The following is a 16,834-nucleotide window of genomic DNA, read 5'->3' on the forward strand; positions in this document are numbered from 1 at the left end:
GTTCCACCAGGTTTGAAGGACAAGTATAGCTGTGTGTCATCGGCGTAGCAGTGGTACGTCAGGCCATGTCTTTAACCAAGTATGCACAGCTGAAGTAGCAGCATGTCTCACCTGCTCTGAGGGCACCTGCAGCGATCGAGTGATGTCCACTCAAGCTCACTGCGTATCCTAGTGACATTACGCAACACAGGAGGATCTGGCACTAGGACACAGTGAGGGAGACAAGACTTTGCTCATCGCTGCAGGTGCCCCCAGTGCAGGTGAGCCACACACTGCTGCTTCCGCTGTACAAACTCTAACTGAAGTATGGGGGGGCGTAGGACAGAGTCCTCGACTGTGTGACGGCAGATTCGTGTGCATTTGTATGTGTGGGTCTTTCGTACATGAGATGTTAGTAAATCGGGGACTCCCGCTACTGGATTCAGGGGACAGGGCCCAAATGTAAGGTAGTGTATATCGCTTAATAATGCTATTCAAATGGGAATTTATAGTGACACTAGCGCAAAACGGTTATAACTCTAAATGATAATTTGCAGTGCTGGGTAAATGACCCATCTTCCTATATTTGGCTGCCACTCATGCTTGAGGCATCTTTCCACCATCATCTTTCCTCGCACCCTGGTTAGAATAGCTTTATACACCTACCTTGATGTCTAGAGCATACGGTTGAACATTCTGACCAATTTTCTCCAGAAAACTGCACAAAAACCTCAGGGCAACTTCCCGACATTCTCTGAACTAAAAATATCACATTGAAATTTGTTATGAAATTATAGCACTTCTGGAAGATTTGTTTCACAAACCAAATTAAATAAAGCAACTTACCTCATCAAAGCTGAGAGACTTGTGGACAAATAAAAGCAAGCCAAACTCTTTAGAGAAGACTAAGGAGGTATTGAGATCTAAAAATAAATGAATGTCGATATTATTATTACAGCAATGACAAAACTGTTAAGCTACACAGCCCCCTAAGGCCTCCTTTACACTGTACACTGAAAAACCTGATGCATTTTAACTTTCCATAGCAGTGCATGGTGAAAAAGCTTTCAGTTAAAATGTATATTGGGCTTGATTCACTAAGCCGTGCTGACTCATATCACGGCCGTTTTCGTGCACATTTTGGTGTTTCCGTGCGATCGCAAATTATCACGCGCAATCATGAATTATTGCGCGTAACCACGTTTCTACATGAAAACGTGATTGCGCACAATGATTCACAAATGTGAAAATACACACGCAAACGACCGTGATATGAGTCATCACGGTTTAGTGAATGAAGCCCACAGTGTGAACTGAGCCATAGGAAACCATGGATATTACTTTGACAATCAGTTGTCTTTTTAGTTAATTATGATAATTATATCAGTTGTAACTGAGAGCAAAAATTAGGCCAACACGATGCGCCCCTGGTGAGATGCAAATGATTTTGCGTGGGCTGACTCCTGCAGGGACAAGCAGAATAGTCAGTTTAGACCCTGCATATACTGGCTTGCAGATGCAGTTTGCATATGCTGTACCTAGTTATAAGTCAGGTGGTACCTGGTTTTGGTAGCACACACTTTCTTTGTTTCCGGTGCAACAGAGAGCAACGCATATAGTGTAAAAGGATCCTGGTAGGTGAGGTGATGTAACGCAGGCATCGAAGGAAGTGAGCAATTTGCATCCTTATTAAAGCAGGGGTTGTGGGCGATTCTAGTAACGCACTGCATAATTCACTGCCCATGCAATTCTGGGGGTCTGTTCGCATTCCTGCTAAAGTTAGATATTTAGCTTAGTAGTGGTAAGTAGCCTTGCTCTTTCTTGTAGTTACGTACTGGTAGCTACTCAGAATCGAAATGTTAATTACAGCAGCTGTGACCATGGGAGAGGGGGTTAACTTACCCATGTTGCCGTCTGATCTTATGCGCTCCATTCGTGCTGCACAATGCCGCACGTGTTCCACGCGTCGTCCTTCCCGGTTGAATAAATGTGGGGGTAACTTGGAACGTAACATGCAGCGCAACGGATCAGATGGCAGCATGGGTAAGTTAACCCCCCCCTCTCCCGCGGTCACAGCTGCTGTAATTAACATTTCGATTCAGAGTAGCTATGAGTACGTAACTTCTAGACAGAGCAAGGCTACTTACCACTACTAAGCTAAATATCTAACTTTTTAATATTTTTTTTCCCTACTTCAGGTACGCTTTAAGTAGCAGCTACTCGTCACCTTGACAGTTGTCTAGGTTTGGTAGTGGCCGAGGCTAGGCAACAATGTTACAGTTGATAAAGAGGGTCTAGAGCCCCCGAAACACTGGATTCTCAGCGCCACGGATAAAATTACATCACCATCTGCATTCTAGAAGTACTGGATTTTGGTGGACTGTAGACAGCCAGCAAGTGGTATGGCATGAGGGAGTGGGATGCATAGCCACACGCCTGGACTCAGCAAAGCCTCAGTAGTAGGAGTGGCAATGCTGTATAGTGTAAAGACCTATACCAGTGATGGCTAACCTTGGCACTCTAGCTGTGGTGGAACTACAAGTCCCATGAGCCATTGCAATACTCTGAAAGCTCTAAGCACAACTCAGGGAGGCAGAGGCATGATGGGATTTGTAGTTTTGTCACAGCTGGAGTGCCAAGTTTAGCCATCACTGACCTATACCACTTTGCTGTCATGTAGTCGTTCACCAGATGTGAAGGTCATCTTGTCTTGACAGAGAATCTACTTTGTACAGCTGCATCACCCCCCCCCCCCCCCATGGTGGCAGAAAAAAACGAAACCTGCAAGTTTATTAACTCTTTGGCGCTCCGTGTGCAGGCTTTCGGAAGCCTTCGTGTCTGAGTACTTCCGGAGACAAGCGGATCTACACTGCCTGCACATGAGTCTGAGCTCACGGATGCACCCGTCTTTGTTAGCATTTGGTGACAAGAGTACTTTTGAAGCGTTCTGAGCAAATTCAACAAGGGACAGTTGTGGCTTTGGGGGATGGCTATGGGATCCAGAGCCTTCCCTTTACATTAATAAGTAACTTACTCACTTTATGTTCACTAAATAAGGCAGCATTCATTTCCCTCTCACTTCCAGTCAACTGTACATTGACTCTGTAGGGAGACGCTGAAGTTCATTTCCTTTTTTAGGGCCAGTTCAGGCGGAAGGCTGTCAGCGGCTCGTTTAGTTACATGATACACACTCTTCAGCTGCTGAAGAGTTTAGCAGAAAAGCGTTTGGCATCCATTCCTGGTGATATGTCATTCAATTGCATCTTGAGCACCTAAAGGGAGACGAAACTGCAAACACAGTCAATGCTAGATGCAATGTCTTGGGAAAGTTGATTGATCGCAGCACATGAGCCAAAAATCGACTGTAAATGCATTGAAAATGAACGCTGCCACTCAGCTCAATGTAGGATGCTGTGGATCCCAAAAGTAAACAGGATGCACAGCTCCCAGCAGTCGCCCATCTGAACCGGCCCTTAACAATGTCAGTTGCTTGGTTGTCCCACTGATCTTTCTAGTGTCTAATGGCCCATACTCACGGGCTACAATTGTCGCGCCCATGTTGCGCCTCATACTCACAAAAAGAAGAGAGTACTGGGCAGCAACAGAAGGCTAGCAATAGCCTCTGAACTATTTACAGGTTCCTACTACATAGTTATTTTTTGCAGATTTTAGCCCCTTTCCTTGTTACAGATTTGATTTAAAGACAACCCAAGGCCCTTGGACAACATCGCTGGGCTGGCCCGTACAGACGCGTCAGCTATGTAGCTAACAACATGTTCTGTTGCTATGTGGGGGAAGGGGCGGGGGAAGGACAACAAAGCAGCATGTGTAAGCGGGGGAGCGTTGTCTTCAAAGAAATTGGCCATTGCTCTGTCAAGTTGATCCTTCCTTCGCTGCTGGGCAGGTGGTTTCTGTACACATGCTTATCAGCTGAGGTGGTCATCATTGGCCACCTCAGCTGACTTTAGTCAGGCATGTGTACAAGGCTTTAAAAGGGGGAAGCTTCTGAAACCTAATGAGGCTTCCCTCTGCATCCTCTGGTACCCAGTTTCCATTCATCATCCTCCAGCTAATTGGGGACACACTCTTCTAGCACAACCGCAGCCATGTTGCAGCAGCGCAAGTACAACCACGCCAGCGCAGTAGCACGGAGCTGCTCGTGCATGATGGCCACACACGTGCCAGAAGAAGTGCACAGCCCCAGATTACAACCAAGCCATTGTCAGTAATCTTTGGAGGGCCTGCGAGAGGCAACGGGGGACTGCAGGATGCCAAGGGAAGGCTCATTACGATCCACTTATGTGAGTAAATGTGTTATTTTTGTAGGATTTTACAACTCTGGTACACTTTAAAGAGTTTGTACACTGTCATATTACTGATTTGATTTCAGCAACATGTATCAGTGTGTGATACGCAGGAGCATTTATGCACTGGGAAGAGTGCATTCTGACATGGCACTGCTGCATTCATTTCAGTGCACAATGCAGTGTGATCCCTTTCAAAACAACAGTATTAAATGGGGTCAGGGGTGCAATGCAGGTGCCTTGCAATTTGCACAGCAATGTGGGTGTGCATGGACTATTAGTGCTCCTGATCTGCATAATCATAATGGAATTGAGGCTTAAAGTAATGGAGGCAGAGGATCAAGAGTAAAGTCAGGTGGTTGCATTATCTCCTAAGCTTAAAGTGTAACAGATGAAAATGAAAAAGATTTTATACATACCTGGGGCTTCCTCCAGCCCCATCCGCCTGGACAGCTCCTACGCCGCCGTCCTCTGCTACCCACAGCTACAAGAACCAGGTCCCCGCACTCCCGTCAGTCAGAGCCAGTCTAGCGTAAGTGAAGTGCGCAGTTTGCGTATCTCTCCAGCAGCTGCTGGAGATATGTAGAGGCACACTTTTCCTGCATAGGCTGGCTCCGATGACGTCAGTGATGAGACCCGGTTCTCGTAGCTGTGGGTAGTGGAGGACGGCGGCGTAGGAGCGATCCAGGTGGATGGGGCTGGAGGAAGCCCCATGTACGTATAAAATATTTTTCATCTTTCATCTCTGAGTCCCTTTAAGAAGGAAATAAATATGACAGCCTCTAGGAAGCCAGTACATCTCCCGGCGGGAGATGTACTGAAATCTACATACAGCTCCCAGCAGGCACTGCAGTAGCACGCTCTACAGTGGGAATCTCTGAAGTGCCAGCTGCAGCGGTGATGGCTACCATCACAGGGTAGGCAATTGGTGCTCACGGCACACTGCGTTACCAACTTCCCTTATGGGGAGGATTATTCACTGTTGCTCAGTTCCCAGGTCTGACAGGACACTGGTATTGTTTAAAAGGAAATAAATACGGCAGCCTCCATATTCTTCTCACGTCAGTTATCCTTTAAGCCCCCTTAAGGCCGCTCAGTTTCTCACTGTTTCCCCAGGTGGCTCCTGTCCCCAGCTGGACGGCCCGGTAGCCTGGCTGAGTCGCGCCTGTGCGGCCCGACCGCACCTGTGGCCAAGAGTGTTTTGCGCTGCGCAGCAACTACTGCGCAGGTGCAGTACGCTCCCGATGACGGGGCCACACATGCGTGACTTGGCCAGGCTATCGGGCCACCCAGCGGGGGACAGCAGGCACCCGGGTAAACAGTGAGGGACTAAGCAGCCTCAAGGGGGATTAAGGAAGACCCAGGTAAGTATGGAACCTGAGACACAGGTTCCATACAGACATGTTTGAGACAGACGTGTCTGTGATTGGAGAATGGTTCCCTATAAACTTTAACACTGACTCACCTCAACCATACTAGCTCCAGCCCTTAGGTCTCTCTCATTACAGAGTGGATACATGTGCTTGCCGGTTGCTTGAGCCATCGGCCGAAATAGCACAAACCTCCCAATGAAATACTAAGACTCCAGCGATGTCTGGTAGTCTCCCTCTATCTCCCTGTGAGCGGCTTTAGAGCTTCTCCAGTGCACAGAAGCCGGAGTGTCAGATGACACGCATCGGGTCATAGAGACAGCCTGCCAGCACCCACAGAAAGCCTTTCAACTGAGGTTATCCCTCAGGCATGCCAGTTAGTTGACACTTCCTGGTTGCCTGAATTCTGGATAACAAGTGCTTTGCTGTATCTTGAAGTGCATTGTCTCGGGCGATTTCTAGCTTTCAAGGGATGTCATTTTAAAGCTACAGCACCATTAACCCACGTACAAAATCAAATAGCAATAAAATCATATACAGAAGTGTCAACTAGACACTCTGAGTGAAGAAGATTTTGGAATTCTCATTCAAAGTCTCCGCCCCACTACCTGCGACCTGGATCCTGGCCCAACTGGATCCTTAACCTTCCTGGCGGTAACCCCACCCCGCGCTCGATCGCCGCTATCCGCGTCGCAACACAGCCCCCCCCCTAGACCCCTGCGCTGCCTGGCCTATCAGCGCCAGGCAGCGGCAAGGGGTGGATCGGGACTCCCTTAGACATCACAACGGGGCGACGGGGGAAGCCCTCCAGGAAATCCCGTTCTTTGAACGGGATTTCCTAATCGCCTATCGCCGGAGGTGATCGGCGGGGCTGGGGGGATGCCGCTGAGCAGATTGATTTAAAAAAAAAAAAAAAACGGCTGCGCTGCCCCCCGGCGGTTTTTAACCACTTGAGGACCCACCCTTTACCCCCCCCTTAACGACCAGCGCTGTATTCTGTGATCTGTGCTGGGTGGGCTCTGCAGCCCCCAGCACAGATCAGCGTGCAGGCAGAGCGACCAGATCGCCCCCCTTTTTTCCCCACTAGGGGGATGATGTGCTGGGGGGGTCTGATCGCTCCTGCCTGCGGGTGTTGCGGGGGGGGGGCACCTCAAAGCCCCCCTCTGCGGCGAAATCCTCCCCCTCCCTCTCCTACCTGGCCCCCCCTGGAGAGATCCGGGCTGCACAGGACGCTATCCGTCCTGTGCAGCCAGTGACGGGACGTCCCCTGTCACATGGCGGCGATCCCCGGCCGCTGATTGGCCGGGGATCGCCGATCTGCCTTACGGCGCTGCTGCGCAGCAGCGCCGTACAAATGTAAACAAAGCGGATTATTTCCGCTTGTGTTTACATTTAGCCTGCGAGCCGCCATCGGCGGCCCGCAGGCTATTCACGGAGCCCCCCGCCGTGCATTGACAGGAAGCAGCCGCTCGCGCGAGCGGCTGCTGCTTCCTGATTAATCAGCCTGCAGCTGGCGACGCAATACTGCGTCGCTGGTCCTGCAGCTGCCACTTTGCCGACGCGCGTTATGAGTGCGCGGTCGGCAAGTGGTTAATAGACCGCCAGGAGGGTTAATGCAGTGCCCAGAGCTGATCAGGCCAGCACTTCACAAAATCACTGTGCTCCTTGCAAAGTGGACTTTTCCCAGAAGAGCTAAAGAAAGCAATCATAAAACCCCTCTTGAAGAAACCATCACTAGATCCTGATTCTGTAACCAACTACAGACCTGTGGCGAACTTACCATTCCTATCAAAAGTTATCGAGAAAGTAGCCGCCAACCAGCTGGAAGCCAGGCTTACAGATAACATCTTTGATACTTTTCAGTGAGGATTCAGAAAAAGGCACAGCACTGAAACAGCATTAGTCCGAGTAATGAATGATCGATCTACTTACTGCAAGGGACAAGGGTGATTGCTCAATTTTGATTCTTCTTGACTTGTCTGCAGCATTTGATACTGTGGATCATGAAATACTAATCCAGCGACTGAAGAATTACTGCGGCCTAAGGGGTACTGTTCTTAGCTGGTTTCAGACCTTCCTATCTGGCAGGACACAGCAAGTATGTCTGGGCACACACTACTCTAATCCAGTGCCACTTCCCTATGGAGTTCCACAGGGTTCTGTACTATCACCATTACTCTTTGCAGTCTACATGCTCCCACTGGGCAAAATAATCCAGAACTATGGCCTAGGATACCATTGTTATGCAGATGACACACAACTGTACCTGTCCTTCAAGCCTGGCACCCAAGACCCATCAGCATCCATAAATGCATGTCTAGTGGATTTACAAAATTGGATGAACACGAGCTGGCTGAGGCTGAACTCTGACAAAACAGAGGTGTTGGTGGTAGGTGGTCCACACATGATGGATAAAGTTCAAAACACTCACCACCTCAAACTAGCAATTGGGGGAGATACTGTACAGTATAAAGACTCTGTGAGAAACCTTGGGGTTATCCTGGATGGAAATCTAAAACTCAAACAGCAGATATCAGCTGTCGTCAAGTCTTCCTTCTTCCATCTAAGAAATATAGCGAAAATCAAACACTTTATCCCAGCTGAAGACCTACCTGCCCTGGTTCATGCATTTGTATCCTCCCGCCTAGACTACTGCAACGCCCTGTTCATCGGATCTACAGAAAAGGTTCTGCGCCCCTGCAGCCAGACTCCTAGCCAATGCCCCCCGCAGCTCACACATCACCCCAGTACTGCAAACTCTTCACTGGTTGCCAGTAAAATCGAGAATCAATTTTAAGATCTGCCTGCTGACATTCAAGGCTCTACACCACATGGGACCCAAATACATAGCGGATCTATTGGAACTTTATGCCCCTCCACGCACCCTCCGCTCTGCCAACAAGATGAAGCTGATTATTCCCAGGATACACTTAACATTTAGTGCTCGGGCCTTTTCCTACGCAGCCCCTACTCTATGGAACTCACTTCCACAATCAGTACAAGAGGCTCCCTCTCTGGACAGCTTTAAAAAAAGGCTAAAAACTCACCTCTTTTCCCTAGCCTTTGAAACTGCATAATGCAGGGTCACAGCGCTTTGAGTCCCCAGGGAGAAAAGCGCTATATAAATATTATTGTTATTGTTGTTAGATTAACGCCTCATTGTAAATGTTCAATTATTTCTTTTAAACAACAGAACAAAGTACACATAGAATATAACATAATTACATTTAAAACACTGTTTCAGATGAAGTTTGCTTCCTCTCATGTGAACAGAAGGTGCGCTGCCTATGAGACAATTCTTTTTTTGTCACCCACAACTCAAGAGAAAGACTGGTTTCATTTTGTTCAAGCTCAGAATCGCAAAATGCGATCATAATCATCAAGCAATCTTGCACTGCCATAATTCAAGATTGCAGTTTGCGACTCAATCGCAACGCAACCACCCAGAATATGCTGCACACAGCGTTTGCGATAAACGGAAATCAGTCACTGCAGTGTAATACCATTGTCAGCCATCAGCTAAGTGCAAACACAAGATGAAAGTGCCAATGTGAACAAAGCCTTAGAATGTATATACAGTATATACATGTATATACAGTACTGTAGTTCATAAATCCAACTACTGAGCCAACAGCCCAGAGAAGGAAAAAGATAAAGACTATAGTACAAACACAGCTGCCTCGGCATGCTTACATATCAGTGGTGAGTTATTAGACACTTTACACAGCTTACAAACTTTATGGAGAGTTGCGCTAATTCTTTATTACACACACCCAGCACGCTGCTCCCGGCCAGCACACATTCCTCTCCCAGGTTGCGCAGGAGGCCGAGCGCTTCATCACACACCAGAGCCTGTTCCCCGGAGCTCAGCAGCCCGTGCAGTTGGTGCAGAGCGCCCAGGATGCCGCCTGCCGACTCAGTCGGGACCGCTTCGCCTCCCTCTCCTCCATCAGAGCGGGAGCTGCTGGCAACACTATGCGACATGTCTCTCCAGCATTAGCAACACGCACTGACAGCAGAGCGGGAGAGAGGCGGCCTGGAGGGGGCGGAGCAGCGTACAGAGACGGACACCTGACATTGAAGTCATGTGACTAGACTACATCAGGTGACTTCCCGAAAGGGCGGGAGTTATGGATGTATGTAGGAGATCAGTAAAGTAGCTGTGGTCAACCATGGAAAAAGGCCTTCACCTGCAGTCTCTGTCATACGTGTCCATATCACATGAGGCATTTTTATCTCTCATATTAGCAACACTTTTTTTATGCACTGTTAAAACTACACACTGCTGTAAAGGAAACCTGTAAACTGAAATAAAAAGAATTTAAAGGGGTTCTTTCGCGGAAAAAAGTAGGCAGTTAAAAAATGTGACAGATGACAGGTTTTGGGCCAGTCCATCTTTTTAAGGGGGATTCTCAGGGCTTTCTTTGTTTTCAACTTTAACCAGTGGCGGCTCCAGCTTCAGATTTTTGGAGGGGCTCAAAAGGGGCACAATGGCTGGCTGACGGGGCTTAAGGGGGAAATTGCGCGGCGAGCGGAGTGGGCGTGGTCATGACGTCATGTGGGCGCTGCTAACTGTAATGTAGTTGTACCAGCTAATGTAGTTACATTAAAAAAAAAATATTACATAAATGCACGTAATGACAGAGACTTTCACCAGTAAATGCATGTAATGAGAGACAGCCTTTCAATAGTAAGTGAACGTAATGAGAGACAGCGTTTCACCAGTAAATGCACGTAATGAGAGACAGCGTTTCACCACTAAATGCACATAAGAGACAACCTTTCACTAGTAAATGCACGTAATGAGAGACAGCGTTTCACCACTAAATGCACATAAGAGACAGCATTTCCCCAGTAAATGCATGTAATGAGAGACAGCGTTTCCCCAGTAAATGCACGTAATGACAGACAGCGTTTCACCTCTAAATGCACATAAGAGACAGCCTTTCACCAGTAAATGCATGTAATGAGAGACAGCGTTTCACCACTAAATGCACATAAGAGACAGCATTTCACCAGTAAATGCATGTGACAGACAGCATTTCACCACTAAATGCACGTAATGACAGACAGCGTTTCACCACTAAATGCACATAAGAGACAGCATTTCACCAGTAAATGCATGTAATGACAGACAGCGTTTCACCACTAAATGCACATAAGAGACAGCATTTCACCAGTAAATGCACGTAATGACAGACAGCGTTTCACCACTAAATGCACATAAAAGACCGCCTTTCACCAGTAAATGCATGTAATGAGAGTCAGCGTTTGCCCAGTAAATGCACGTAATGACAGACAGTACTTCACCACTAAATGCACATGAGAGATAGTGGTGGGCTGGGCGGAAGGACTCAGGCTCAGGCCTGGCTGGTGGTGGTAGGCTGGGGGCCCCAGGGAAGCTCAGGCCTGCCTGGTGGTGGGCTGAACTGGAGGCCCCAGGCCTGTCTAATGGTGGTGGGCTGGGGGCCCCAGGGCAGCTCTGGCTTGCCTGGTGGTGGGCTGGAGGCCCCAGGCTCAGGCCTGGCTGGTGGTGGGATGGGGGCCCCAGGGCAGCTCTGGCCTGCCTGGTGGTGTGCTGGAGGCCCCAGGCTCAGGCCGGTGGTGGTGTGGGGTGGGTTGGGGAGTAAAGGGGAGACAGAGAGAGGAAGGGAGGACCCAGGCTCAGGCCTGGCTGGTGGTGGGCTGGGTCTGGGAGCCCCAGGCTCAGGCCTGGCTGGTGGTGGTGAGGGGTGGGTTGGGGAGTAGAGGGGAGACAGAGAGAGAGGGAGGCCCCCGGCTCAGGCCTGGCTGGTGGTGGTTTGGGGAGTAGAGGGGAGGGAGGGAGGCCCCAGACTCAGGCCTGGCTGGTGGTGGGCTTGGTCTGGGAGCCCCAGGCTCAGGCCTGGCTGGTGGTGGTGAGGGGTGGGTTGGGGAGTAGAGGGGAGACAGAGAGAGAGAGGGAGGGAGGCTCAGGCCTGGCTGATGGTGGGCTGGGTCTGGGAGCCCCAGGCTCAGGCCTGGCTGGTGGTGGTGAGGGGTGGGTTGGGGAGTAGAGGAGAGAGAGAGGGAGGGAGGCCCCAGGCTCAGGCCTGGTTGGTGGTGGGCTGGGTCTGGGAGCCCCAGGCTCAGGCCTGGCTGGTGGTGGTGAGGGGTGGGTTGGGGGAGTAGAGGGGAGAGGGAGGGAGGCCCCAGGCTCAGGCCTGGCTGGTGGTGGGCTGGGTCTGGGAGCCCCAGGCTCAGGCCTGGCTGGTGGTGGTGAGGGGTGGGTTGGGGAGTAGAGGGGAGACAGAGAGAGAGAGGGAGGCTCAGGCCTGGCTGGTGATGGGCTGGGTCTGGGAGCACCAGGCTCAGGCCTGGCTGGTGGTGGTGAGGGGTGGGTTGGGGAGTAGAGGGGAGAGGGAGGGAGGCCCCAGGCTCAGGCCTGGCTGGGTCTGGGAGCCCCAGGCTCAGGCCTGGCTGGTGGTGGTGAGGGGTGGGTTGGGGAGTAGAGGGGAGACAGAGAGAGAGAGGGAGGCTCAGGCCTGGCTGGTGGTGGTCTGGGTCTGGGAGCCCTAGGCTCACATGTCACATCAGCATCACATCACATGCCCCCCCCCCCCCCCAAAAAAAAAATCATTCAAGTTGGCTGCCTACCCCACAGTAACCCACCTCGAGTCACTAGTAGAGACACAGTCTGGTCTGGTCTGGTGTGGCTGGCTGCACTGAGTCCCCAATGCTGCTGCTGCTGCCGCCTACAACGGCTGTTGGTCGGACGGAGCGAAAATAGCAAGCTTTCTCTGTGAAGCTGTGCGAGCCAGGCGAAGGGGAGACTGAGCGCGCTGCACACTACGTGAGTGTCACGTGACGGACGTCGTCACGTGACGTGACTCAAATTTAACTGCCACGAATGTCCCCTTCCCTTGCGGGCTGCTCTGTCTGTGCCTGGCTGCGCCTGTCAGTATAATTACAGGCAGGGACATCTGACTGGCCAGCCCTCTTCCTCCTCCTCCTCCTTCCTTCCAAGTTCCGATGTTCTGAACCGCGCAGCCACGGCCCGCCGTGGGGGTGGCTTTAAGGGGGGCTAAGAGGTTGACAGCTGGGGCTTAAGCCTGGGTAAGCCCCAGCGTGGCGCCGCCACTGCCTTTAACCACTTTGAGACGAGAATACCATACTTGCCTGGGGATTCCGTAAACCTCATTAGGGCCGCTCGTCCCTCGCCATCTCCCTCCAATCCCCGGCAAATGAGCCCGAAGGCCTGGCCGAGACGCACTTCGTCACACATGCGCTGCCCGGCCAGGCACGCTCTTCCGTCACGCTCCTGTCCCTGGCTGCGCATGTGCGACAAATGCGACTCGTCGAAGATTTCGGGCTGAATTGCCGGGGACTGAAGCCACCGGGGAGATGGCAAGGGACGAGCAGCCCTAATGGGGCTTCAGCGCAAGCGCAGCAGTGTGTACAGGCCCTAAGGAAGCTCCAGGCAAGTATGGAACCTGAGACACTTTTCGTTTCAGGTTCCCTCTAAACGAAACTGAAGCCTAAAAAAAGAGTTTAACTTACCTGGGGCTCCTAGAGGCCCTCTGCTGACACCCTGTGCCCATACTGGTTAGTCTGTACCTCTCGGTGTTACAAGTCCTACTGCATAGAGCCAAATTAATCCATGCCATGCACTGATGAGGATCAAACAATCTGAAACAGTCTGTATGCATGTTGGATTATTATGGCTCTGTACAAATTAACAAGCTGACACATCATTGCATTCCAGCGGTTCTGGAGGTGTGTTTAGCTTCTAAGGGTACAATGGTTAATTTGCATATATTCAGCAGTGATGCCCTGGGAGACATCTCAAGCTCACTCCAACCTGAATTATCGCAAATTCTTTCTGTTTTAAGAAAGCAAACTTTTGTTTTTCCCATACTCAATGATCCTACAGTCCTCCGCCATGGCTCAGTTTAGATTCTGCCAGTTGATGGCCATTGTGCCTACGTGGCCTTGGCCATGCACATCCTGGTTCACACTCCCGCCGCCGGGAGCGTCATGCGCAGTAGAGATTTTCTCGCACTGCGCCTGTACAGGGCGCACCCAGTAACGGGAGTGCAACTGAGGATGCGTACGGTGCAGTGGCCATGACTGGCTCAGTCGGCAGAATTGAAACTGAGCCGCGGCGGGGGACCGGGGGATTATTGGGTTCTTTTCCGTTAGCCGGGCGCAACCACTAGCAGAGTTACATCTTTCCCTACTTTCCATGGCGGCCTGGAGGGGGAATAGTAATTAACGCCAACTAGTGGTTGCGCCCGGCTAAGGGAATAGTACAGTTTATTGAGTACCGGGCGGGCGTAGGGCGACTGCAGCGTGTCGGTAGAAGCCCCAGGTAAGTTAAACTCTCTTTTTTTTTTGTTATGCATCAGTTTAGGTACAATAAAGGGGCCAGAGACAGCTGGTATTGAAGGGGTTAATTGTAGTAGATGGAATTAAAAAACAAACTTGTAATTGTGATGATGATGGGACATCATTAGATTGTAAGCTCGCAAGGGCAGGGTCATCCTCCTAATGTTTACTGTTTTTGTAACAATATTTGTGCTGTTTGGAACTCTGCTGTACATTTCTTAGTTGTATCTATGTTCCCCTTGTCGTCTTATTGTGCTTTGTAAAGCGCTGCGGAATATGTTGGCGCTATATAAATACATAATAATAATAATAATGATGTGCACTAATGTGATGTTCACTGAAAAGCATCGGCCAAACCGTGATCACAACAAACGAGAAAATAGCAAATAAAACGAAATGTCCACATGCCATGTCACAGCGAGTACCCAGCGCTATGGGACAGGCAAATCTATTGGACAAGGTGCGGAGCAGGCGTGTCCCTCAGCATGACAATATGCTCAGGGGCACGCCTGCTCCGCTCCTCGTCCAATAGATCCATTGCCGGATCCATTGCTCCACATGTAGAAAGGGGTGCTGGCGCTGAAGAGAACCACCAAACGTTTTAGTAAAGAAACAACGAGCTTAAGTTGAGACACAAAGAAAGAACAAATGTATCTGGTTTATTAATATAGTTCGTGTGTGTTTTTAAGGAGCATTTATTACTAAAATGACATTGCTTTTACTCTACCGAAACTTCCCCTACTGAGAGACCAATTGGGACATCCCTTATTGCTGCTTTACGTACACCAAAAACGCGCGAAATCTATCACGTGATTGCAGAGTGGCGCGAATTTTCCTGGCGGGAGAAGACAGTGGAGGAGGTGTAGTTGGGAGCTGTGTCTGGTTTTGCTGGTGGAAGAAAGATCTCTAACAGGTTGGTGGCTGCTGTTGTAGATTGCCCTCCTTTGTCTCCTTCTTCTGTTAGTAATTATGTCCCCACTCGGGACTTTAGAGCATCCTGTGTTAGGATTTTTTGCAGGTCTGATGGTTAGTGAAGTTATTTGCGTGTATGAATTGTACGTACTCAAGCTTCCTTGGAGATTTGTCTCACTGATAGAATATTTTAATCTGTTTAATACCTGGTTACGGTGCACAAGTCATTTTGTAGGGCTAACAGCTTAGATTCGGTAATGTGATTTAGGATTGAAAAGAAAGCGAGCAACCATTACTTTTTTTTGTCTAGTACACACATGGGCCCTTAGGTGCCCATACACCTCACGATGATGGGCAGATTTCTCTCTCATTAAGATCCAGAGGCTTGCCTCTCCTGAGGTAAGTATCCTCCAGAGTGTTTTTCTTTGTTTGTCTTTAAAGGACCACTATCTTGAAGAAAGAGTCAGCAGTTAAAAGCTGACAGAACTGACAGGTTTTGGGCCATTCCATCTCTTCATTGGGGGGTTTCAGGGTTTTGTTTTTGTTTTCAACAGCATTTTCTGAACAGCAGTTGCAAAGTCTGACAAATAGTGTGCAAGTGATTAGGGAGGCTGGCATCTTACTATTTTGGCAACTGCTGTTCAGGAAATGCTGTTGTAAACAAAGAAAAACCTGAAAATCCCCTATGAGGAGATGGACTGGCCCAAAACATGGTTCTGCCAGATTTTAACTGCCTACTTTCTTTGCGATAGTGGTCCTTTAAGCAGAAGTCTTCTGTGGCGTCTTTGCTCAGACGTGCAAGCCTAGAGGTTCGAATGCAGTAGGACCTGTCAGGGATGTGTACTGCCTCAGGACCTGCTTCTAAAGGCACTATCGCTTTATAGTGCACCCACTTGATGTGTTGAGATGTTTAAAGGGGACCTAAAGTGAGAAGTATATTGAGGCTGACATGATTTCCTCTTAAAGGAAACCTGAGAGCAGGGATACGACTTTATACTTACCCGGGGCTTCCTCAAGCCTCATGAGCACCGATGCGTCCCTCGCCGTCCTCCCGGTTAGCTCGGTTAGGCCACAATTAGCCCTGTTAATCTGGCGCTTCTGCGCATGTGCTGCCGTCCGTGCATGCGCAGAAGAGCCAGTTACTGGGGCTGGTTGCAGCTGAATGAGGTACTTGGGAGAATGGCGAGGGAAGCAGCATTGCTCATGGGGCTGGAGGAAGCCCCGGTTAAGTATAAAATCTATCTTATTCCTGCATGTAGGTACACTTTAAAAGGTACAAGTTTTCTGGCAGTCCCGCACATCATTCTGGCATCAGTAGGGCCTGAATCACACACCCGGAAGCAGCATGCAGTTTATCTTGTAAGAAACATTTGATCTGCATGCTTGTTTAGGGTCTGTCTTAAAGTATTAAAGGTAGAGGATTAGCAGGACTGCCAGGCAACTGGTATTGTTTACAAATAAATATGGCAGCCTCCATAGCCCTCTAAATTCATATTGCTATGATGAGCTGCTATGTTCTTCTGGTGCTTATCTATTGGCTTGAATGGGTGACATGATTGACCAATGATTATAAGAATATCCTGCCCTGACAGTGGCAGATGGAAGTTGACTATGAGTAAGATGGGCATGTGATTGCTGATGACAGGCTCCTCTTTGGCCTTGTAGACTTGAATAGCCACCTTTGAGATGGCAAACCTATCCTTGTTAGAGGTGCAATGTTCCTTATCACATCTTTATAAATAGGATTCAGACAATTTTCCGCATTAGAATTCTCATTTTTATTGCACCTCAGTCAATTTTTGTAAGTTGTGAACCTATGAATGGAAAATACAAGGATTTCTATAGAAATTTAGCTAGCAAAAAAAAGTCGCTGTCACTGTTGACCATTTTAGTGCCTAGCAAAGAAAGGAGTTGCAGTGAAAT

At 49.4% G+C, this 16,834-nt stretch overlaps 2 protein-coding genes across 4 annotated transcripts in view; one reads left to right on the forward strand and one right to left on the reverse strand.

Moving 5' to 3' along the window:
- Positions 1-9,658, reverse strand: part of PRKDC (protein kinase, DNA-activated, catalytic subunit) — a 270,531-nt gene extending 260,873 nt beyond the window's left edge. For all 3 annotated transcript variants that reach the window (XR_011020922.1, XM_068237357.1, XM_068237356.1), the window contains exons 1-3: positions 9,427-9,658; positions 826-902; positions 646-738 (exon numbers count right to left, since the gene is read on the reverse strand). Coding sequence is in view for 2 of the 3 variants with exons in the window: in XM_068237357.1 (XP_068093458.1) it covers positions 646-738; positions 826-902; positions 9,427-9,637 (381 nt within the window). In the remaining variant the exon portion in view is untranslated. The remainder of the gene's footprint in view (positions 1-645; positions 739-825; positions 903-9,426) is intronic.
- A 5,088-nt stretch (positions 9,659-14,746) lies between these two features.
- The window catches only part of MCM4 (minichromosome maintenance complex component 4), a 30,931-nt gene continuing 28,843 nt past the window's right edge, over positions 14,747-16,834 (forward strand). The window contains exon 1 of the mRNA XM_068237360.1: positions 14,747-14,912. The gene's annotated coding sequence lies outside the window, so the exon portion shown is untranslated. The remainder of the gene's footprint in view (positions 14,913-16,834) is intronic.

The sequence above is a fragment of the Hyperolius riggenbachi genome, chromosome 5, assembly GCF_040937935.1.
Source record: "Hyperolius riggenbachi isolate aHypRig1 chromosome 5, aHypRig1.pri, whole genome shotgun sequence".
NCBI classification, from domain to species: domain Eukaryota; kingdom Metazoa; phylum Chordata; class Amphibia; order Anura; family Hyperoliidae; genus Hyperolius; species Hyperolius riggenbachi.